We start from the raw sequence: 25,274 nt of genomic DNA, 5'->3' as shown, positions 1-25,274 counted from the left end.
GCCTATCCCTTCTCCAGCGGATCTTTCCGAACCAGGAATTGAACCAGAGTCTCCTGCATTGCAGGTGTATTCTTTACCAACTGAGCTATCAGGGAAGCCCCAAGATAAGCCAGGTATCTATATTTTTATTTTATGACTCAATGTTTAACATTATAAAGAAATTCACTTTTTCCCCAGAAACTATATACATCAAATGAAAGCTGTCTGTAGGTCAAATACAACCCATAAGTAGATAGAACTCTGGGTGACTTGTTCTGCTGTTTCTATATTCATTAAAACTGGGTTTAGCTAGTAACAACAGAGGAAACTATACAGAAGTTTCCTTTTCTCTTTCATGTAAAAGAAATTTGAAGATGGGTAGTTCAATGTTTGGGCCTCCCTGGTGGCTCATCAGTAAACAAACCCACCTGCAAGGCAGGAGACACAGGTTCAATTGCTGGGTGGGATGATTCCCTGGAGAAGGGAACGGCTTGGCTACCCACTCCAGTATTCTTGCCTGGAGAATGCCATGGACTGGGGAGCATAGCGGGCTACAGTTCTTGGGTCACAAAAGAGTTAGACATGACTTAGAGACTAAACAACAAGAGTCCAATGCTAGCAAGTTGGCTCCATGAAGTTTTTGGTCAGGCTCCTATTATCTCCCATTTCCATTCCTGTGGTATAGTCATTGTCCTCATGGTACAAGCAAGCTGCTATATTTCACCCTTTACCTCCAGGCAGTATGATGGAAGATGACATAATAAGGTGTCAGTTGTGTTATAAATGAGTCTTTTCAGTTCTCCAAAACTCTGTCAGAACTTAGTCATATGGCCACACTTACCATTAAGAGAGCTCAAAATACTGTCACTTAGGTAGACAGCCACACACTCATCTAAGTCTAGATTCTGCTACTAAATGGGTATCGGAGGAAACTAGATGTCTTTGAAATACTTATAGCTTTTGTAAGCTTTGAGCCATTAGATTTTTTCCATTAGAAAAAGAACACATGTGCAGCAAAACAGACAGCATAAAAATTTATAAGGAAAGAACTGAATAATGTCCTTAACCTGGTAGCTCTCCAATATCAACTCCACATGTTAAGAAAATGTATAAGTTTTGTAAATTCACCCATTGCCAAAAGTTACTTTGAAGCTTGATGTTTTGCTCTTTTGTTGTGAAATATAACAAATACACAGAAAAGTGCATATAATATACATGTACAGCATATAAATCCCCATGCATCTCTGGCCCCCTTATCCCTTCCCTGTTCCCCACTCAAGAGGTAAGTCACATGATCAGATCCTTTCCCATCCCCCAGGGTATCATTATCCTGATTTGGGGAATAATCATTTCTCTGTCTTTGTACTGTTTTCCCCAGAATCCCTTTTCCTGCATTGTTACAGGTTAAAGTTGGGATATTTGCATGTGTTGTGCTGCTTAGTCACTCAGTCCTGTCCCACTCTTTGAGACCCCATGGACTATAGCCCGCCGGCCTCCTCTGTCCATGGGGATTCTCCAGCAAGAACATTGGTGTGGGTTGCCATGCCATTCTCCAGGGAATCTTCCAAACCCAAGGATCAAACCCAGGTCTCCCACATTGCATGTGGATTCTTTACATCTGAGACACCAGGGAAGCCTGGGGTATTTGCATGTAATGTTCATGGATGAGAATAACTTGCTATTTCTTTTTTCATACTGTCTTTGTTGGGTTTTGATATCAAAGTTATGCACAGAATGGGTTAAGGAGTGTTTCCTCTTTGTGCATGGTTTGGAGGAGTTTGTGTAATAATTACACAATTATCTATTCCTGGAAATTTAGCGGAATTTTGTGGTAGAACCTCTTGGGCTTTGAAATGTTCCTTACAGATATGTCATAAGACTATTATAATTTATGTTATAATTTTCTAAAAGTTAGGTTGTTCATAAATCATGTTGTTTCAGCCTCATGTAGTCTCACTGTTTTTTTTTAATCTATTTATTCTATTATCAAGACAACAGTATATTAAAATCCCCTTCTGAGATCATGGACTTCTCTAATTTTCCTTATACATCTGTAAATATTTTTCTGAGACCATATTCTTAAGTACACAGAAATTTTAATTTATTAAGAATCCCTCATAAATTGAAACTTTAGTCATTAAAAAGTGATCTTTTTTAACTCTAGTAATATTTTTTGCATTGAAGTTAATTTTACCTAATAGAAATGTCAACATTTTTATTTAATATATGCTCTGTATATTAATGCACATATATCACATATATGTATATCAAACCTTCTTATACTTTCCTCTAATTATCATCCTCTCTTCCATATTTTCTATTATGTATTCTCAATATTACTGCATACAAAATAGTTTCTTCTGACCTGTATTTCAGATCCCTAATTCTCTCTTCAGTTGCTGTTGTACCAATTGTTAAACCTATACATTAAGTTTCTAATTTTTGTTACTGTATTTTTAATTTTAAAAAGTTTTCTTCTTTTATTGTTCAAATCTACTAGTCCATTTTTTTTTTATAATTTTCTATTCTCTAAGAAATGTTTTAAATTTTCCTTTTGCTTCTTTAAACTTAGAAGAATGGGTGCTCTATAATTATTGTCTGATAACTCCAGCATATGAAACCTTGTGCTCTCCTCCGCTGGCTCATGCTCATGTCATTTTGAACCCCTGTGAACTTGGAGTGCTTGTTCTTCATTATGTACTTCTCATGTCCTTGCAAAAGTGTTTGTGTGTTTCTCTCTGAGACCTAATATTAAATTACTTTTCTCCAGAGAGTCTGAACTTTCTTCTGGCAGGCTACTGGGGACACTATTAATCTGGGTCAATTTTTTTTAAGTTTTTCTTCTGGAGAGTTTCACTTGGGCAATGGAAACTCAGGTGTAAAATCTCTGTGATGGCGAGGCTATGTCCACACCTTTCCAAAAATAAGGTTTGGGGTTTGTCTTAAAGTTATTTATCTTTGTTTTTTTTTTTTTTTTCCCCTGTTCTGCTTAGTAATAAATCCAAGCCTCCTCCCTGGGGTTAGAAGGAGATGAATTTACATCCATTTTAAACTGGTAGTAAGGAAAAAGACCTTTGATATTTCTGCTAAACATGGCAGTTTCTATTAGACGACTCAAATTGAGCCACCCATGTTTTTTCACTTTTCTCTGAATCATGAGATTGCTAGTAGCAAAACCCAACATTTCCCTTGCTAGAAAAAGCAGATATGCAGGAGGAAAAAACGTCCCAAATAAGAGTATCAGAAAGTTAGATAATAATACTGTAAACAACGGTGATGTTCACTGACTCTCAGGAAAAGAAAACTGAAAGTAAGCTGTTGACACTGTTGAGTCTGTATGTTAACAAATCAAAGAAAGAACCTATTTTCAGATTTCTTATCATGTTAAGGCTGTGAACTCCCTCATTGGTTAAGATATTATCTAAGTATCTGACACTTTTAGTTGAAAACATCCTCCTTTAACTTTTACCAATCCAATGGGTGGAAAAAAATGGTATGTAACTTCAGTTTGCATCTCCCCAGCATTTATTTTTTCAGTAATTGATCATCTTTTCAATACTTGACCACTTTGAATATTTTCTTCTATAAAATTTCTGTAAAATGTGTTTTTTGCCCCTTTTTTTTCATTTAACACTCTCTTTCCTCCCTCTTTTCACTCTTTTTCTTGCCATGTACATGGATACACATACACACAGAAGCTCATTATTTTTTAAATAGTTACCTTTTTCTCTAGTCATATATAATACAAATATTTCTATCCCATATTTCATTTATCTTTGGTTTCACTTATGTTATCTTTTATTATTCATTTTTATTTTAGTTTCCATGTAGTCAATTATGTCTTTTCCTTTTATAACAGTTGGATTTCCTGTCTTATTTAAAACAGCTTCCATACTGTAAAGTCATAAAAATCTTTTTTCCCTAAATTTTCCTCTGACATTTAAATTGTTTTATGTTTCACAATTAGATATTTAATCAAGCTGTAATTTATTTTTGTATATGGTATGACACTGTGGTACAGCCCTGTCGTCTTCCAGATGGATAGATAATTACGCCAGCATCATTTCAAAAATAAACCATCATGGAATTTCCACTTCTGCCAAGTTACACTTTAGATGTCCACAGAAGCCCTTCTTAGTACAGCATACACAAAAATGCTGAATAAAACACAAATGAAAAATGTTTTTCTATTATATGATTAACCTGGTGGGGAAATAAATGAATTACTCAGCAACCAAAAATAAAATTCAGATCCAAAGAGATATCTGAGCACTAGGATGGCCATTTACCCTGGAGGCATCTGCCAGTCCTTGGTAGTTAAGTGCTTAGTTTATCAGACTATATCACAAGATCAGGAGATAAAACATGGTTCCTGAAATTACAAAAGGTCAGGTCAGAGATCCTAGTATAAATCAGTTAAATATGAGTGGTATTACATTGAAAATAAAACTAAGTAGAAAATGTTCTGCAGAGAGACACTGGGTCTATATTCATCTATTTGTCTCAATCTTCACTTTCAGTAGAGCAGAAAAAAAAAATCTCTTCAAGAGATTCTCACCATAAGTGTGCATCTGTATAAGCATACTTGGAGCCAGAATTCATGCTATATGTTGGCAAAAAAAAAAGAAACTAATCAAAACACTGAATAGATTTCAGTTGGTAGCACCTCCAGATACCTGACAGAAGCTAATATAAATATCCTCTGGAGGAATATATTTTAAAATAGGCCTCAAAAGTTTCCTCCAGATATGATTCTCAAAACATGAGCTCACAATCAAAAAATTACAAAACACACAAGGAAAGTGGCCAACCAAGAACAGAAATCAGCAGATTCAAATTCATAGAAGCTGTAGATATTAAAATGATCAGAGACTCAAACATTAGAAAATATAGGGAAAAGAGTTTAAGAAGTTTGAAGAATAGATACAAAAGGCCCAACTTAAACTAAATCAGTGAAGAAGCTGTGAAATTTATTAGAGGGCTCACAGACAGAACCCATTACAGGGACACACACCCAAAATATCTCTTTGAACTTTTTCAAAAAAATGGAACTCTTTCATTTATTATTTGTTTTTTCACCCTACAAACAACCTCCCTCCCCCATCCTCCACCCAAAAAGTACACATTTGGGTAAATAAGTCCTTTTTTTTTTTTTTTATTGAAATGGCAATATTCTTTAAGAGTTAAGAATACATCATTATACAGAGTGAAGTAAGCCAGAAAGAAAAACACCAATACAGTATACTACCGCATATATATGGAATTTAGAAAGATGGTAACAATCACCCTGTATACAAGACAGCAAAAGAGACACTGATGTATAGAACAGTCTTTTGGACTCTGTGGGAGAGGGAGAGGGTGGGATGATTTGGGAGAATGGCATTGAAATATGTATAATATCATATATGAAACGAGTCACCAGTCCAGGTTCGATGCACAATACTGGATGCTTGGGGCTAGTGCACTGGGACGACCCAGAGGGATGGTATGGGGAGGGAGGAGGGAGAAGGGTTCAGGATGGGGAACACATGTATACCTTTGGCAGATTCATTTTGATATATGGCAAAACCAATACAATATTGTAAAGTTAAATAAAATAAAATTAAGAAAGGAAAAAAAAAAAAGAATACATCATTTACTTTTGAAGCTAAATTTTTCCTACCAAAGTGGATTCTCTCTTAATTTCAGAGGAAGTTGTGAATGGACAATCTGCATGAGTTACTGTGAAAGAAATTTAATAAAGCCTGCTGCTGCTGCTGCTAAGTCGCTTCAGTCGTGTCCGACTCTGTGCAACCCCATGAACTGCAGCCTACCAGGCTTCTCTGTCCATGGGATTCTCCAGGCAAGAACCTGGAGTGGGTTGCCATTGCCTTCTCCAATGCATGAAAGTGGAAAGTGAAAGTGAAGTCGCTCAGTCGTGTACGACCCTCAGCGACCCCATGGACTGCAGCCTTACCAGGCTCCTCCATCCATGGGATTTTCCAGGCAAGAGTACTGGAGTGGGGTGCCATTGCCTTCTCCCAATAAAGCCTGAGAAGTACTAAATCTAAAGTCACTGGAGTCAGGGCAAGACAAGCAGCATCTGGAAAGGAGGGTAGATATTTTTGGAGTTTAAAAGAGTTGTTTTTATCTGGTCTAAAAATAAACAGTAATAAGAAATTAGGTTACACTACATAAAATATGTTTCTCTTGCTTAATTGATTTGCATTGCCTGTATTTAATTGTAATTTTAAAATATATTTGGTATGCTGTCTAATGAAAATAATAACATATTTGCTATTAGTAGAGACATGAACTCGAAGCACTAGTCAAAACACAACTGTTTTTGGAAATGGTTGTTGGCTTTCAAGTTTATATAAGAAAAAACCCTCTAAATATTTGTGATAATAGTTGAACTTGAAGGTCATTCCAGTGACATCAAATATATCTAACAGAATAAGCTCCAGGGAAACAAGCAATTTTTTCTAATGTTATATGTCTACCAAACTATAAAATTACTTCTATCAAAAGAATTAACTCCTAAGGATTAAACCTGCATGCAATGTCAAACAAAGAAGTACTTTTTTAAGGGCAAGTGATTGAATTTTATGTGATCTAAATCAAGTCTTGGTTACAATGATCCAAATTAATTTGACTCTAATCCAATTTAGTATTAAAAATGAATGGGTAAAGTTTTAAAAGGCCATTAAAAAAAAAACATTGTAAATTAAAATAGTAACGAGATTCTTAATATCAACAGATTGTTGAACTAGTAAATTAAAATAATAAATGTCCCTGCTGCATTTAAAATTACCACATTTTAAATGTCAACTAAGCAGTATTTCTTAAACTGTAAACATGTAAGCAACTTGTGGGATATGATTAGAATTTTTACTTAATGAAGGCACATGGAGTACCTTGCACATTTTACAAGTATGAATATTTTATAAAATTCTTATTTCAGATATGTGTGCATATGGGGGAAATTATACAAAATGTGTTTCTGTGTGTCACAATGGAAACCTGTACGAAAGCAACTAGTCTAAGAAGAATTAGAATCAAACACTTAAAAGGATTTTAGGAGGGCAAGAGTTTGTGGCTACGGATTTCCAGGTGCTGAGTTATAAGGACACCATCAGGAAGAGGAACTGGGGAGAAAACAGTCACAAGATATATTCAGGGTAGGGATTTTGTCACAAAGAAATACAGCAAGAGCTCAATCATCATAAGCAGGACTCAAGGACAGAAAAGAGACAGCTGAAACATGACAAGAGTAGGCACTCTATCTACACCAAGTCAGCCATCCAGAAATGACCCCATAGTCCGGGGTGATGGCTGAAAGAGCCAAGAGGCAAGGACCCACTGGGTTTCCAGCTGCAACTGAAAAGAGAAGTCCCAGGTTTTCTTCAACCTGTTCTGGTCACCTCTCGCCTTTTTCTTCTACCATTTTACTCATGAGTGTGATGCAGCGTAATAAGTACTGTAGACATGTCACACTGTCTGCTTTTCAGAGCACGTTTATATATTTCATATATATGTGATCACATTTGAAATTGATAAATTCTCTTTAGGCAAAGCAGGGGATATCAGCCACACTTACTGATGACACAAAAACAGCAGAGTTACTGGCACTGGCTGTGTCACTGCTCAGTCTGAGGGTTCCCAACTCCTCTCCAACAGCTGCTGTTCCAAAAACAGCTAATAACCACTCAGCGCTACCTCACCGAGAGAACAATCCAATACAAGATGACTGCACATGCAAGCCTGCTCAACTGAATGTCAATTTACCATACCATGTCACTAAAAGAAACAAATTCTTAGTTTAGTAAAAGAAATTTGATATCATTAAATGTCACAAAGCATTTCTTTGTAGACAAATTAATTACTAGTGTCCATACCTTCCCAGTTATAAGTAACCTTTGAAAATTAATCAAGGTAACCCATCATATCAGTTATAATCTCAATAAATCCATGAAAATACTTGAAAATATTAATATTCATTCATGATTTTTAAAAAGACTTTCCCCAAGCTAAAAATAAAAGCAAATTTCCTCAGTTGATAACAATGGTCTACCAAAAAACAAACAAACAACAAAAAAAAACCTTCATACTTGATGGTAAAAGAGTGAGGGCATTCCTCCTAGAACCAGGAAAAAGACAAGGATATTTACTTTAACCACTCCTACTCATCCTCATATTGGTGATCCTAGCCAGTGCAAAAAAAGAAAGAAATAAATAAAATAATGCATAGAGACCAGAAAGGAAGATGTAAAATTAGCTGTACTCACAGACAAAATTATTCTGTATGTAGAAAATGTCAAAGAATTTTTTTAAAAGCTACTAGAATATGTTATTCTCATAAGCTTATAGGATATAAGGTCAATATATAAAATTAATTTTATTTTCATATACTGGCAGTTAACATTTAGAAATTGAGATGTCAAAAATACCATTTATGATAGCATCTAAAAACATGCAATACTTAGAGTAAAATCCAAGCAAAATATGTATAAGATGTGTTTTATGATAACTAAAGACACTAAGAGTAACTGAAGTAAAACTAAATAAATGGAAAAACATACTATGTTCATGGATCAAAAAAGTTAACATTGTTACATGACAATTTTCTCCAACTAATCCATACTCAACTCAATCTAATAAAAATTTCAGCATTGTATTTTTATGAAAGTTCTCAAAATGATTCTAAAATTTATTTTTTCCACTTTTTCTTTTTTTGGACATGCAGCGGTATGCTGGAGTTCCCTGACCAGGGATCAAACCTGTGCACTCTGCAGTGGGACTGTAGTCTTGACCACTGGATTTCCAGGGAAGTACCAATTCTAAAATGGAAACGCAAATAACTTAGGATAGCGAATCAACTTGAACAGGAACAAAGTTGGAAGGGTCATATTATCTGACTTTAATACTTACTATAAAGCTATAATAATCAAGAGTGTTTCATAGCAGCATAAGTATAGACATTTGGAGGCCAGAACTATACCATATACATATGGTCACTTTATTTTCAATCAAAAGGTCAAAGAAATTGAAAGGATGGATTTTGCAATAAATGATACTGGGAAAAACTTCAAACACACATGGAAAAAATAAATATTCCACCTAACCTCACAAAATAACAAAAATTAAATTTAAACTAAACATGGGCTTAAATGTAAAAGCTGAAATGTTAAAATTCCTAGAAGAAGCCATAAAAGAAAATATTTATGACCTCTGGATAGATAAAGATTTCTTAGGACATGAAATAAATGAACCATTAATATTTTTTAAAAAAATAAAATGCACTTCATCAAATTTTGATCTTCTACTCTCCAAAAGACACCTTCAAGGAAACAAAATGTCAAAATCCACAGAATGTGAGAAAATCCTCATAATACACCTATCAGATAAAGGACTTGTATTCAGAATATATAAAGAATCTTAAAGTCATCCATAAGAAGATAAATGAATTTAATATGCAAAAGATTTGACAATAAAGAAATAAACATAAATGTCTAATATGCACAAGAAAAAAAAATAATTTAACATGATTAACCATTAAGGCAATGCAAATGAAAACTACAATGAAATACCACTACATAATCACTGGAATGTCCACAATTAAAAAGACTGATTATACTAAGTGCTGGGAAAATATGGACCAACTAGAACTATCAGACATTTCTATTGGGGATACAAAATGGTACAAGCAATTTGAAAACTATTTGGGAGATTAAATGTAAAAATTAAACATATAGTTATCATACGACCCTTCAATTCTACTTAGATATTTTCTCAAGAGAAGATGACATATATCCAAAGACTTGTACTCCGTTGTTCACAGCAGCTTTGTTAACAACAGCCTCCAAATGGAAACAACCTGAATCCCCATTGTGGATGGGTGTGTAAAAAGAACAAAGCAAAACATACAAAGGGATATTACCCAGCAGTTAAAAGGGAACAAGGTGCATGAATAAATCTCAAAAACAGGATGAATGAAAAAAGCCGAGTGCAAAATAATCTCCTCCATAGGACTCCTCTGATGTGAAACTCCAGGAAAAATAAATAATCTACAGTGATTAGAAAATCAGTTTCCTGGTTTTGGTGAAAGTGGAGACTGAGAACATTTTGAGGTAATAGAAATGTGGCAGTTACATAAATGTATGTGTCAAAACACATCGAACCATACACTTAAGATGTGTGCATTTCATTATATCTAAATTATACCTCATAAAATTGTTTGTTTTTATAAGAAAGGCTGGTTCCCAACTGGACTTGAAGGTAGAATACAGGCATCTCAGTAGTTAGGCAGAATTTAGAGCTGAACTGGGAAGGATTCACATCCTGACTGCACTCAGTACCTTTAATTCGCCGAGCTGTATGTGAAACATTTTGTCCTCCTAGACATTTTGTTGCACAGTATTATCTTCTACCCCTACTGACTGGCAGAACATGTTCTTATGGATAATTCTTTATCGAGAAGACACATTAAAGATGTCATTGCCACGGACTAATATGGAGACTTTCCTTCCCCTCAGTTTTTTTGATCTTGGTCATGGGAAGAACAGCATCAAATATAGGGGATCTTCATGTCTCTAGTCTACCAAAATCAGGGAAGAAAGTATATGGAAAATAAATTCTTGTATCACAATAGGTATCAAATGACTACCAAACCAAGGAAGTCTATGGAATCTGAGACAGAATAATTGTGGTGTAAAATCTAAGACTCCTAGTAGCTTTCAGGGATGAAACATTCCAAGTGTGACTTCTGAGGTTATAACACATAGGACAATGCTTTAGAACAATGTTTCCCAAAGAATGAGACAAGTATCAAAGGTGGTATATGAAATGATTTTACTGAAGTGGTAAACCAATATGATACTAAATAACATTAAATCACACAAGATTTTCTTCTCTGGTTCTCTTAGTTTTTCTGATTATGTATCAAAATGTCTCATTTCATGTCAGTATGTTTTTAACATGACTATCTTCTCTTAAAAAGAAAATGTAAAATAGTTACCAGAAATACAGTCAGTACATTTGTTTGTTTATTTACTTAGTTATCTTCTATTTATACCAAGTAAACCTGTTTTTTGCATAAAGTAAATGTTCTCCAGTAAAAAAAAAAAAAAAGGAGCCATTAATTTATTATTAATAATAATAGGTTAAAAATACTATAGTAGAATATGGTGATATATGAGTATCTGAGACTGGATAACAGTACTTTCAAATGTTCATTTGTGAAGAAGAATATCTATCTCTATGTAGATACTAACATATTAAAGAAAATTTACTATCAGGACATTTTCATGTTATAAATTAGTTTTTAATTTGAATTGCTTACCTCTTTAATAGTCCCTCAAATTTCAGATTCCAGATAAAAGGCCAAATTAAGATTTTTGTATCTTATAAATTAGGATGAAACTCCATGAAATTGTGGGAAAGGCAGCAATATATTCACCCAATAATAGATGGTTAAATTCTACTCTGTCTTTCTACTAACAAGTGCTCTCACTTGAGTGCGGGCAGACAAAGAAGATACGCAGAAGGCACCCATGAAAAAAAGATTCTGTTTCCATAAAAGTTGGCAGTCTACTATTTTTAGTTTTGCTCTTTTTTCTCTTCTTTTTTCTTGGTATACATTTTAATTTCTCTCCTTTAAAAGGATACATAAAAGTTTATATTTTATTCTAGGTTCATTAATCACTTCAAAAAATACAATTCATGTGGACAGATTTCTTCAAAATTGTTATGCTGTTGTCAGTGTTTCGACAGTCTTGTACAATTTTTTAAAAAATCAACCTCAGCTAGGCTCTAGAGAATTTTAGCAAAAAAACAGAAAGAACTGTAAAACAGATTTTCTTATTTAAAGAAACATAAGACAGTTTGGTTTCTATCATGCTTATAATTTCCCAAGAGTAAAATGAAATTTGGAATGAACAAAGATAAACCTTTTACCTGTTGGAAGGTGCAGTGTTATGTTGTTGCAAAAATCTGTGAAGCAGCATTCCGTTTTGGTAACATTGTTGGAACTATGACAGAAGACTTGTGCATTTAATTCTGGGAGAGAGACACAGGACTTGATCACCTGCTCCTTTCCATTGGTTAACATAACAGAAGCCCAACATGCTCCTTCTGTTTGGCAGGTAAAGTTTGAAGAGTCACACAAAAGACAAACACACTTCAAACCTGGAAAAGATAAGGCAAAACGCTTTAAGATGCGAAAGTTATCATGCAAAGAAAGTCAATCTTAATGAAAACTGAGAGACAGTTTAATAGCACTGGGTAAAACATACATGCTAAAGCTGTTACTCTTTCTCAGTCCTGTGCTTTATCAAAAGTGTTGCCCAACCATCACTTACTATTGCTTATATTTTTATAAGCAATCTCTTCAGTTGATACTGTATTTTTAAACAAGTTTCTCACCCTTGGTGTAAATCCCTCCTTTTTAAACTCAACCAGCTCATTCCTAAATCAGTAGTCCCTATGAAACGCCAGGATACAGTAACACAGCAACCCAGAAGTGCAGTCCAGCATCATTGGTAGAGCATTCAAGCATTGTTTAAGGCGCTCACTACCCAAACAATCCAGTGTATTCTGTTCATTTACGATTTCTCCTTTAAACTTTAAGGTCAATGTGCTAAAAACACAAAGCTAACCGCAGATAGTCACAGCTTTAAAAACCTGTGTGACTCTTTACATTTATATTCTATGATATTTTAAGAGTATTGTATTGTCATTGATGAGCCATTATATATCCCCCTTTTCACTAAAGAATACATCTTAGAATGAGTCATTTGAATATAGACCATGACCTTCAGGCAAGTTTCTTTGAATGAATACATCTATTCAATAGAGCAAAACACATCAATTGTAGAATGCAATAAATCTACATCAATAAAAATTAGACTTTGTTAATCTGTTCCCTTTACAAGTTTCCACAACATTCCCCACTTAATAAACACACACACACACACACCCCACATTAACTCACATGATCAAAGTAGTAGAGTACTTCTGCTCTGATGTAAAATATCTATCATGAACAACCCCGTGGTTGTGAGTAACTTATTCAAATTTCATTTAATTACTTTTAAATAGAACAGTACTGAATAACCCTTTTGTATCATTACTTAATGAAGGTTTTGTTAAATCACAACACCCCCCTGCAATATCTGAATGTCCAAAGTTTTTCCATCCAACTGTTTTTACTCAAATTAGTCTTGAAATTGCTAATTACTCAAATTGGAGCTGATTTTATACCTGTAAAATATTTGATACATTAATGGCTATTTTTATACTCAACTTCAAATATCAATGTAAGCAATACAGATAATATTTCTATATAATTGCATGTGTAAGAAAGAAAAACCACATATTGATTAATAGAAATTCTCTCTTCTTTTGATAATTTTTCTTGACCAGTAAAATACTGTCTCTATAACCATTTTTATTATTACATACTAAGGGACTTACAATCATGAAATAAAATACCATTTTGTTATCAACACTGGACCAAGCATAACAGGTTACTCTTCTATTTATACCACTGGTTATCAATATAAATAAATATAATCTTTTGTTGATGTTTATGTGCTGTGGTAGAACCTTATAATGTAGACTGACTGGGATTTAACAGAACTAGATATATAAAATGTAGATGATTTAAAAATGTTTTAAGTCACTCTTTCTGCATAAAACAGAGCTCATATAATTAAGATCCATCCACCTAGGTATCTTCTGACTGTAGAATCTCTCTCTCTAGCATCTTCTGATTCAAATTTGACAGAGGCCTTCATATTTGGCTATTGCTTGCCTCCTCTGTGCCTCCATTTCCTAATATGAAAGATAAGGGATTCCTCCTCATAGGGCTGTTATGGAAAATAAAATAATTAATCTATGTGAAGCCCTTAGAATAATGCCTGATACCTAGAAAGCACTGTCTCATTTTACTGGAGAAGTTAGAGCTAGTTGTTCTATGAAACGATCAAAATACATTTGTAATTCATATAGGAATGACTGAATGAACTAGGTACACAGACCATTGGAAAAACATTACAAAGAAATGCATCTCCTTTCATACTGCCGAGTGAGTTGCATGTTCTCATTCTTTTAATGGCCCAGGCTAGATCCCAGATGATGACACAGCAGGACGATCTGGTGATAGTATAGATAAAGAATTCAGGAAAAGAGGAAGGTTCCAGTCCTAGCTCCATCACTCCCTTGCTGATTGACTTTGAAGGTCTTTAACCTTGCAGGGTTTCAATGCCTTCCTCTGAAAATGGGAAATGAACCAGGGGAGGGGCAGTAGGTCCAGAAATCCTGAAGTTTCACAGAGTATTATTTATTTTATGATTCTATTAAATTACAACTTATGGAAATTTACAATCACAAAGTATGGAAAGCTCTTTTAAAGTTAAAAAACCTACCCTACTGTGGTTATTCTTCAGTCTCATACTTAAAGCCTTTGTAGTTGGGAAGAATAAATTTCCCAACACATAGTCTCAAACCATTTGTTATTACACTCCTCATCAGCATCTCCTTGAATTTTTATTTCCAAGAGAAGCATAACCTGGAAATCAAGGCACATAACTTAGGGCTATGGGTCCACCAAGTAAAGACAACCATAAGGTACCCAGCAGCTAAACATATGCTGGTCTCATGTGTGCTTATCATTGTGTGTAATTCCCAGTGCAACCAGAGGAGTTGGTTGTCACTCTCTCCATTTTACAGATAATGAAATGAGGCTCAAAAAGATCAACTGACTGAATTTATGCATCAGTCATTAGACTACTTAAACAATGTTGTTTCTATCCTACCAAAACTGATATTATTTTAAAAACAAGATGAGTACAAAAACCATCTTCCCACCTCACCAGTTTCTAGTGATGGTAAATAAAATATAACTTATTATAACATTTATATTTTATATATAAGAAAATAATATTTTACTTTTAGAATAAAATATAATTCTAATACAGCAAAAACAAATTAAAATTACTTAACAATGGACAATTGAGATTTTTATCTTTATTGTTCAAATAATCTTTTTAAACAAATTCTACCTATTTTTTGAGAGACAGGTAGTCAAATATCCTGTGCCTCACATCTAGTACAAATAATCTTACCTCTCAGTTGGTTTAAGTGTTTTTTAAGTGTAAGTTTCTAAAGTATATCTAATCAATACTTTCTCTTGGAAGCATTATTAGCTCCTTATAGAAATGATTACATAATAGTTCTTATCAAGGAATAATGTAGATACTCACTGAATGTTTAACAGGCTATAAAAATATCCCTCAGTTTAAAGTAAAAGGTACCAATCAGAAGAATAATACAGACCAAAGTGATACAGTTAAGTCATAGTAAATGACATGTTGACTTTAAATCCTGCACAATGGAAACACTGACAAAATTGAGAATTTATTGATAATAATGGCGTCAAACAATTGCTACATGTCCTCATTTACTCCAAGTCAATTAGCTTGACTGTATATCACTGACAGAGAACAAACAGCAAACTAAAAAGAACCTAAGATGTGTATCTAATACACAATCGACAACATAGTTAATCTTGCACATAGTGAATTGGTGGGAAATAAAAAATGCAAGACTCAACATAGAATTCTAGTGTTACCAGTTAAAACATAGGTTGCCATTAGAGACAAGACACGTTCATATTTTGTTTTTTTAAAAATTGATGTTAATTGAGTCAATTGCACTAGAATATCCTACGATAGGATAATCTGTTAGCAGACAACAGGTCAGACTTAACATTTATTTATTTTATACTTTCTCATTATACTGTCCTTGAGTCATACAGAAAGGGATAGCAAATGAAGTTGAAGAAGGTAATTACCCGTAATAAGGAGGCCTATTAGACTTTTCCCCACAAGGAAGATTGCACTTTTCTTGTGTCTCCTCCCACCCTTTTAATTATCCTCTTCTTCCCCCTTTTTGCCAATTAGTCTATAAAAGCCAAGACATCTGTTACCCACAAGACATCTGTTACCCACATGAAACCAAAGGATGTGAACATTCTTAATCAACCAGAAAATAAATGTTCATCCATATTTACACGTGAGGGCAAGCATACCCTGGCGTCTGGAAATGCAAAAACCATCAGATTACATAAAAGAACCAAATGTATCACTTGTGTTTGTGTGCTATTCTTACTCATAATATTCGGTGGGGAAATATTAGCTGTTTTGAATTAGATACTATTTTCAATAAACTGATTTCCTACATTTGGGGGCTATATGCTAACACGTCTATTGGCCAGTGCCTTACCCAAATTTCTGATACATGCCCTTTCTTCTTTTCCAGAAATTAGTTGATTCAATGTCCCTAATTTGGGAGTTGGATATTAAACAAAATATTTTTTTAATTTAGAAAACTGTCTCAAGCTTGACCTGCTGCCTTTCATCATTTGCAGTCTTCTGAGTTAACAAAAGAATAATTCAAGCTCATCAGTGTGCTGAATATGAAAAGTATAGCAACAAGAAAGGAGCCAGGACAACCAGAACTACTGTCTGCAAAATAAAGCTAGACAGGGTCAAAGGAAACCAGGCAGGGATCTGTCTTCCCTTTTTATTTCTTTTCAAATTTTTATTTTCTTGTCATGTAGTCATTTCAAAGTATTTGCCTTTCTTAATGGCAAGAAGGAATAGAGAAAGAAAGTAGCTTTAATAAAATATTAGTTTAGTTTAGTGCTAAGTCATTTCAGTCATGTCCAATTATGTGCAACCCCATGGACTATAGCCCGCCAGGCTCCTCTGTCCATGAAATTCTCCAGGCAAGAATATTGGAGTGGGTTGCCATGTCCTTCTCCAGGGGATCTTCCCAACCCAGGGATCGAACCCATGTCTCTTACATCTACTGTTTTGGCAGGCAGGTTCTTTACTACTAGTGCCACATGAGAAGTCCCAAATGCAAACTTTTTGGCCAAATGACCCTTCAGCTGAAATTCAACTTCTAGAATTCTATTTGCCCAGATATATCCAAAGAAATTCAGAACTCCTAAAATATTGTATACCAAACACAAAGGAAAATTATTCCTTTGTGCAAGTGGCTATTATGTTCCCTGTTTAAGAAGGTCTCACTCTCCTAACTGAGAAGGAATGGAACTACCCTAACAGGAGAGATTCTACCCAGGACAACTGCTTTCACCTCCAGTTGCAGGGTTCAATTTAGGAAGAGTCCAGCACATCTTGAATTCTAGTACTTGCCACTCAGAATATCCTCAACCCAAATCCTGGGTTCAATGCCTGGATCAGAAAGATCCCATGGAGGAGGGCATGGCAACCCACTCCAGTATTCTTGCCTGGAGCATTCCATAGACAGAGGAGTCTGGATGGCTACAGTCCATGGGGTAGCAAAGTCAGACACCACTGAGTGACTAACACACACAAAGACCCCTCCAGTTTTACAGCCCTCTGTTAGTCTGAGCTCATTCTCAACTTAAGTAACTTTAGTGTTACCATATCTATGACAGACAGAAAGCTGGGGTTAGAAACATGAGCACCCAGTGAAGGACAGGTTTGCATTCCCATATTCATACACTGATATTTCAGTGGGTGAGCTGATCCTACCAATTTATAATCCAACAAAACTTCTCCAGTCAATATTAAAGGTTATCTTGCCCTATATTTATCATATGAGAATCCATTGTTCTTTCCAATGTCAACATGATATTTGGGAGAAGTAGAGAAAAGTTCAAAGCCTCTCTGAATTGGTGTAGACATCAAGACTCGATTAATCCCTAAAATCACAATATATACACAATTACAACTTTAGACTTTGACTATAATCATGTAGTGAAGAAAAGGACTGACTCTATTTGGAGTCTCCTGTAGCAAAGTATGTCAAAGAAAAAGTTGTTCCTAATCACAAGACATGTTTCTTCTGCTAACGTCCCATATAATTCTGACTTAAGTTGAGAAGTTATTTTTTTACTTCGGCAGCCTAAGTGGCTCTTTATCAAACTTTTATTTCAAGTCCTGAGATCTGTACTGTCCCCTTAGGAGAAGACTAATTCTCAATGGATTCTAATTACAATCCAATTGCATTGAATAAAACAAAATCTACAATTGTTATTATAACCTGCTACTGCTGCTAAGTCGCTTCAGTCATGTCGGACTCTTAGCAACCCCACAGATGGCAGCCCACCAGGCTCCCCCATCCCTGGGATTCTCCAGGCAAGAACACTGGAGTGGGTAGCCGTTTCCTTTTCCAACGCATCAAAGTGAAAAGTGAAAGTGAAGTCGTTCAGTCGTGTCCGACTCTTAGAGACCCCATGGACTATAGCCCACCAGGCTCCTCTGTCCATGGGATTTTCCAGGCAAGAGTACTGGAGTGGGGTGCCATTGCCTTCTTCATATTATAACCTAATAGGCTACAAAGTCTGGATTCTTCCAAATCCTTGAACGTCATTTCTTATAACTAAGCCTCCTAGACCCACTTGTCTCCATTTTATAGCTCTAAATAACAAGTTTCTTTCCCACATCATGACCTTGCCATTATGGAGTCAAAGTTCCTCCAAAACATTTAAAATAGAACTATCATGAGTGCGTGCTCTGTGCTAAGTCACTTTAGTCATGTCTGACTCTTTGCAACCCTATGGACTGTAGCCCACCAGGCTCCTCTGTCCATGGGATTCTCCAGGGAAGAATACTGGAGTGGATTGCCATGCCCTCCTCCAGGGTGTCTTCCTGATCTAGGGATGAAACCTGTGGCTCATTATGTCTCCTGTATTGGCAGGCAGGTTCTTTACCCCTAGAGTCAACTGGGAAGCCCAGAATTATCATATGATTAAGCAATTCCACTTCTGCATTTTTATCCAAAGAAAACAAAAATACAAACATGAAAAGATATGTGTACCCCATGTTCACTGCAATCTTATTTACAATTGCCAAGATAGGGAAAGAACCTAGGTGTCCATCAACAGATGAATGGATAAAGAGAATTTGGTATACACACACAAACACACATTCTCATACACACTGGAATATTATTCAGCCATAATAAGAAATGAAGTCTCGCCATTTGTGACAAGGATGGACCTTGAACATTGTGCTAAGTGAAAAAAGGCAGACGAAGACAAATATGTGATTTCATCTATATGTGGAACCTGAAAATAAAGTCTTATTATAATATATGGTGATAAATGTAAACTAGATTTTTTAAAAAGGATATTGTATTAGTTAAGGTTTTCCAGAGATACAGAACCAGTAGAACATATATACACACACATGTATACATATATCTATAGATATAAACATCTATATCTACAAACAGAGAGATTCAGTTTAAGAAGCTGGCTCACTAGATTGTGGAGGCTGACAATTCCAAATCTGCAGGTTAGGCCAGCAGGAAGGAGACCTAGGGAACAGTGGATGTTGCACCTCAAGTCTGAAGATGGTTTGAAGGCATAATTCTTTCTTCTGAAGACCTTAGTTTGTTTTCCTCATAAGGCCTTTAACTGATTTGATGAGGCCCACCCAGTAAAGGACTTCCCTAGTGGCTCAGACAGTATTAAGCGTCTGCCTACAGTGCAGGAGACCTGGGTTCGATCCCTGGGTCAGGAAGATCCTCTGGAGAAGGAAATGGCAACCCACTCCAGTACTCTTGCCTGGAAAATCCCATGGACTGAGGAGCGTAGTAGGCTCGCAGAGTCGGACACGACTGAGCGACTTCACTTCACTTCACCCAGTAAAGGAGAGTAATCTGCTTTACTCAGAGACTATTGATTTAAATGTTCAGTTCTGTTCAGTCCAGTCACTCAGTCACGTCCGACTCTTTGCGACCCCATGAATCACAGCACGCCAGGCCTCCCTGTCCATCACCAACCCCCGGAGTTCACTCAGACTCACATCCATCAAGTCAGTGATGCCATCCAGCCATCTCATCCTCTGTCGTCCCCTTCTCCTCCTGCCCCCAATCCCTCCCAGCATCAGAGTGTTTTCCAGTGACTCAACTCTTCGCATGAAGTGGCCAAAGTACTGGAGTTTCAGCTTCAGCATCATTCCTTCCAAAGAAATCCCAGGGCTGATCTTCAGAATGGACTGGTTGGATCTCCTTGCAGTCCAAGGGACTCTCAAGAGTCTTCTCCAACACCACAGTTCAAAAGAATCAATTCTTCAGCACTCAGCTTTCTTCACAGTCCAACTCTCACATCCATACATAACCACTGGAAAAACCATAGCCTTGGCTAGACGGACCTTTGTTGGCAAAGTAATGTCTCTGCTTTTCAATATGCTATCCAGGTTGGTCATAACTTTCCTTCCAAGGGGTAAGCGTCTTTTAATTTCATGGCTGCAATCACCATCTGCAGTGATTTTGAAGCCCCCCCAAAATAAAGTCTGACACTGTTTCCACTGTTTCCCCATCTATTTCCCATGAAGTGATGGGACCAGATGCCATGATCTTCGTTTTCTGAATGTTGAGCTTTAAGCCAGATGTTAATCTCATCTTAAAAATAACTTCACAGCAATATCCACACTGGAGGTTGACCAAAAATCTGGGTACCATGGTTTAGTCTAGTTGACTTGTAAAATTAACCATCACAAATATTTACTATGTATCAAACACCATGGTAAGAAAGAGGTAGGGAGAAGAGCAAAAAGGCCATTCTCTAAATGAATAGCAGTGTTAAAGGACATTACTGCTGCTACTGCTAAATTGCTTCAGTCATGTCCGACGGTGCAACCCAGAGATGGCAGCCCACCAGGCTCCCCCGTCCCTGGGATTCTCCAGGCAAGAACACTGGAGTGGGTTGCCATTTCCTTCTCCAATGCATGAAAGTGAAAAGTGAAAGTGAAGTCGCTCAGTAGTGTCTGACTCTTAGCGACCCCATGGACTGCAGCCTACCAGGCTCCTCCGCCCATGGGATTTTCCAGGCAAGAGTACTGGAGTGGGGTGCCATTGCCTTCTCCAAAAGAACATCACTACAGTGTGCTAAATGGAGCTAGAGGTGGTATACAGTGTATTAGGACACAGCGGCTGAATGTTTCTTAATTCAGCACGGGAGGGGGCAGGATAGATAGGGGAGGCTTCTTTGAGGTGAGTCTTGAGGAACACAATTATTCTTCACCAACCCCAGTCTCCCCACGACCCCCACCGCCATCACCCACCCCCATTCCCCCACACAGACACCCACCCCTGCCATTCAGGATACCTGTCCCACCCCACCCTCTTCGCAGTCCTCAAATTAGCTCCCAGTCAGTCCCATCAGCCTGGGGTAACCATGGGCAGTCCTCACCCACTGGACAGTGGGGAAATAGCTCCTCTTATGGGGTGAAATACATGAGAACTAACTTGTCTCCACTTTACCAACATGTTCCTGTAACACCCACTCCGCAGATGGAACTCCATTCTCAGTCCAAGCATCTTGGCGTCCGGAGCACCACCCTCCCAAGGCTCCTCTGGACTCTGCTACTATCTGGGAAGGTTTGGTCACCTTCCCCAGAATTGCAGTTTGGGGGTTGGGCCCTCCTCCAGCGCAGGGCCCTGTAACTTCCACCTCCTGTTTGCCTGCTGGGTTTTCAGGTACTCCCCGGGGTCGCCGGGACACGAAGGATGGTCAGCCGGGCCTTGGCGTGAGTGAATTCCGGACTGTGTCAGCTCAGCCTGGCTTCTCCCCCTGCCTGCCCAAAGAGTCTCAGTCCAGAGATGCCTTCCCGGGGATCCCGGGTGCCACCTAGCGGCAGCAGAGAGAAGACGCCGGCTACTCTTTACAGGAACCGTTCCTGAAGAGCGTTTCTCAAGCCTCGTTAATCTGCCACCCTTGGTTTTCTGTTATTTGACATTTAAAATAAAAAGTACGGGCTTCTCAGGTGACACTCGTGGTAAGGAAAGTGAACGTCGCTCAGTCGTGTCCGACTCTTTGCAACCCCATGGACTAGTCCATGGAATTCTCTAGGCCAGAATACTGGAGTGGATAGCCTTTCCCGTCTCCATGGGATCTTCCCAATCCAGGGATCGAAACCAGGTCTCCCGCATTGCAGGCGGTTTCTTCATCAGCTGAGCCACCAGCCGTAAGGAACACTCCGGCAATGCAGGAGATGCGGGATCTGAGGAGGAAGTGGCAACCCATTCCAGTCTTCTTGCCTGGAGAAGACCATGGACAGAGGAGCCCAGCGGGCTACAGTCCAAGGGGTCGCAGAGTGGAGCACGACTGAGGGACTGAACACACATACACATAGGGAGTACGACTTATCTAGAAACAAATCAACGCAGTGGTGACTTGAATGCGCTTCTCCATTGGAAAAGTGGGCTTCTGCTCTCCAATTCCCTTGACTGTCACACCCCTAGCCCAGGGGAAGGGCTTTGAAAGCTGCTGCTTGCTAGATCAGAATTTATTAAAAGAAATCTCTTGCTTGCCCCACAAGATCCCAACTATCCAAATACTGCTAGCAAAGTTTTTCCAAATTGTAAGAAAAGAAAAATTGATAATTAAGCCTTTAAGTCTTATTGGCATATTCAGTAAGATCCCATTGCCCATTGAGCAGTTATGTTGATGTTCATATAAAATCATACTTGACAATACTGATTACTAGATTTGGGGATATCACCCACCTGTAAAAATCTCAAAAATAATTCTAGGACTTAATCAAAGATTGAAATAAGTTTTGCTTTCCCAAGGAAGAACATTGAAAAAAAAGCAATTTCTACTACCATCATTTTCAAAAAGAAAGGGAATTATAAAACCAAACCAAGTAAGTAAGGATATAGATCTAAGACAGGACTTAAAAGATCAAGGATATCTTTAAAATTTTTCAAATGTTGAAAAATAATTGCTATTATGTTACATTTCTTTGTCTTTTTCTGATACAAACTGTCAATCTGGGGGTGGACTGTGCATCAAAAAGTGGAACTCAGAGTGTTCAACCTGTTCCTAAACTGTTTTGTTGATGATTAATGGCCACAATCCACACAGGAATTTTCTCTTAAATGGAAGAGGCAACCATCTATAGTGCTGTTTCTATTCAATATGAAATGTTCAAAAAAAAAAAAAAAACCCTGAATAAAGCTGAATAATAAATGCCATGCATCCCAAGCTACAAAGAAAGCTAATAGTAGGAGACCAGTGTTTGATTGTTTTCTTTGCTCAGAAAACAGATTGCTGGGCCTTCTGGGCTCAACTCGATGAGCTCACCCTAGGCAAATGCTCACCTGCCATTGTGTAAAGGCTTCCACCATTATAGGGACACAGATATTAATACTGTATTTGATCAGTCTGCACTTTTAAGTCTATTTTATTGGACAATGGTGTTTTTTTTAATTATAATAGACCTGTGTTCAATATACTGCTTCTCAAATCTATGAAGTCTTGATCAGAACACATCACATAATTTTAATATTGTTTCCATGAGATTATTACCAATTATAACCAACTCCTGAAGGATATGATTTCCAGCAACATCTTATAGTGATAAGCACAGATTGCTATTCTGTTACATGGAGAAATAAACCTATGTAAAGAAAAGAATAGCCCAGGAGTCCTGATTCAGCCTAGTGTATTTAGGAGATGGGGGTGTTAATCCTAGCTCTAGTAAGATGAACTTTGAGGCTTCAGTGACCTCAACTGATCCACCCAAGAAAGAATGGTGGCCCAGACGGTAAAGAATCTGCCTGCAATGCAGGAGAATCAGGTTCGATCCCTAGGTCAGAAAGATCCCTTAGAGAACAGAATGGCTACCCACTCCAGTACTCTTGCCTAGATAATTTCATCGCCAGAGGAGCCTGGTGGGCTCCAGTTCATGAGAGTCACAAAGAGTGAGACAAGACTAAGCAACTAATACACACACACACACACACACACACACACTGTCCTTCCCAGTTCTAAAGTTCCATGACTTTATGGTGAATGCATTGATGGCCACCAGGCAGTATGAGACAGAGTAATGTGAATGAATGCATATTCAAAGACCTAAAAAGTTATATTAGAATCTTAGTTCTCAAAGAAATCTGTTCAGAAGAATATTACATTATTCTGATAAAGACTGAATTGTATAATCAGAGTTTATACTTTGGAATTCCACTGAGTCATAGAAGCCTAGTTTTGTGTTTTCAAGCTCACTGAAGTTGAAAAGATAGAAATCATGTAGGAGAAGATCACAGAGAATTTGGTGATGAAAGGAAAACAGAAGACATATTTCATCTATTTGTGAAAAATGGAATAAAACACAGAAAGTTGACACAAATGTAAAGTTTTAAAAGCTAAAGAAGCTCTGGTTTATTTAAAGGAGGCAATTAAAAATAATCAATCAAGAAAAGAGTAACTAATAATTACCAAACTACAGGACTAAAAGAATAGGCAGATAGAAAAAGAGAAAAAACAGCCTCACATTTGGAATGAAAGTAGCAAATAAAATTGGAAAGTTAGTCTTCAGAGTTCTCAAGGGCTCACTTGTCAGAAATTTTTATCACAATCCACATTTCTTCATTTCTATGATCAGATATGGTAAAGAATAGGTAATTCTCAGTCTAGAAATAAAAGGAAACTATACAAAGTAAGAAGCTGCTCTAACTAAAAATAGAGTGAGAAGTGAAGAGTTGAAAGGGGAAGAGGAGGGCAAGTGATTTAAAAGGAAGTTTTCTTTAGGGCTGATCCCAACTTTCCCACACTGACCCCAAAACTGAAAAGTTTATTTAGCTTGGATACTATGAATAAAACTTATACTGTACAAGCATAAAAGGGGCAGCATTATCTGCTCCTCTATTCAAAAAAGTTGAGTAGGAGTGGAAGCTGATGAATGGGAGATGGAATTTTTAAATTCATAATTTTAAAAATATATGTAATTCTCAGACTTTGAGGGGTTATCATAGCTTCTATGAAAGGTGGGTTACATGGCTTTCTCTGGAATTATGTTTTCTTTCTGGGCTTTCCTAGTGGCTCAGAGAGTAAAGAATCTGCCTGCAATATAGAAGACCTGGGGCCAATCCCTAGGTCAGGAAGATTCCCTGGAGAAGGGAATGGCAACACACTCCAGTATTCTTGCCTGGAGAATTCCATGGACAGAGGAGCCTGGCAGGCTACAGTTCATGGGGTCACAAAGAGTCAGACATGACTGAGCAACTAACATTTTTGTTTATCAAAATATTATTAAACAAAATAACTCCTTGCTTTTTTCCAGCTATGCAAATATATTTCAAGACATAAAAATGAAGAAATACAAGAAATGAGAGGACCTTGGAAGGCTCAACTCATATTAAGCCAAAAAACAGAGAAAGTCTAAGGCAGGTTGTCCAGAGTTTTGCTGCTATTGTCATGATAAGCCAGTATAAAACAAAAAAAACTATAGCAAAATAATAAAAACAAC

General features: G+C 37.0%; 1 protein-coding gene across 1 annotated transcript in view; it reads right to left on the bottom strand.

Moving 5' to 3' along the window:
- Positions 1-25,274, bottom strand: part of ACVR1C (activin A receptor type 1C) — an 82,928-nt gene that overhangs the window by 39,400 nt on the left and 18,254 nt on the right. The window contains exon 2 of the mRNA XM_055572517.1: positions 11,914-12,144. Coding sequence (XP_055428492.1) covers positions 11,914-12,144 — 231 coding nt within the window. The remainder of the gene's footprint in view (positions 1-11,913; positions 12,145-25,274) is intronic.

The sequence above is a fragment of the Bubalus kerabau genome, chromosome 3 (genome assembly GCF_029407905.1).
Source record: "Bubalus kerabau isolate K-KA32 ecotype Philippines breed swamp buffalo chromosome 3, PCC_UOA_SB_1v2, whole genome shotgun sequence".
In the NCBI taxonomy this organism is placed as follows: domain Eukaryota; kingdom Metazoa; phylum Chordata; class Mammalia; order Artiodactyla; family Bovidae; genus Bubalus; species Bubalus kerabau.
This window is presented reverse-complemented; position numbering and strand designations above follow the sequence as displayed.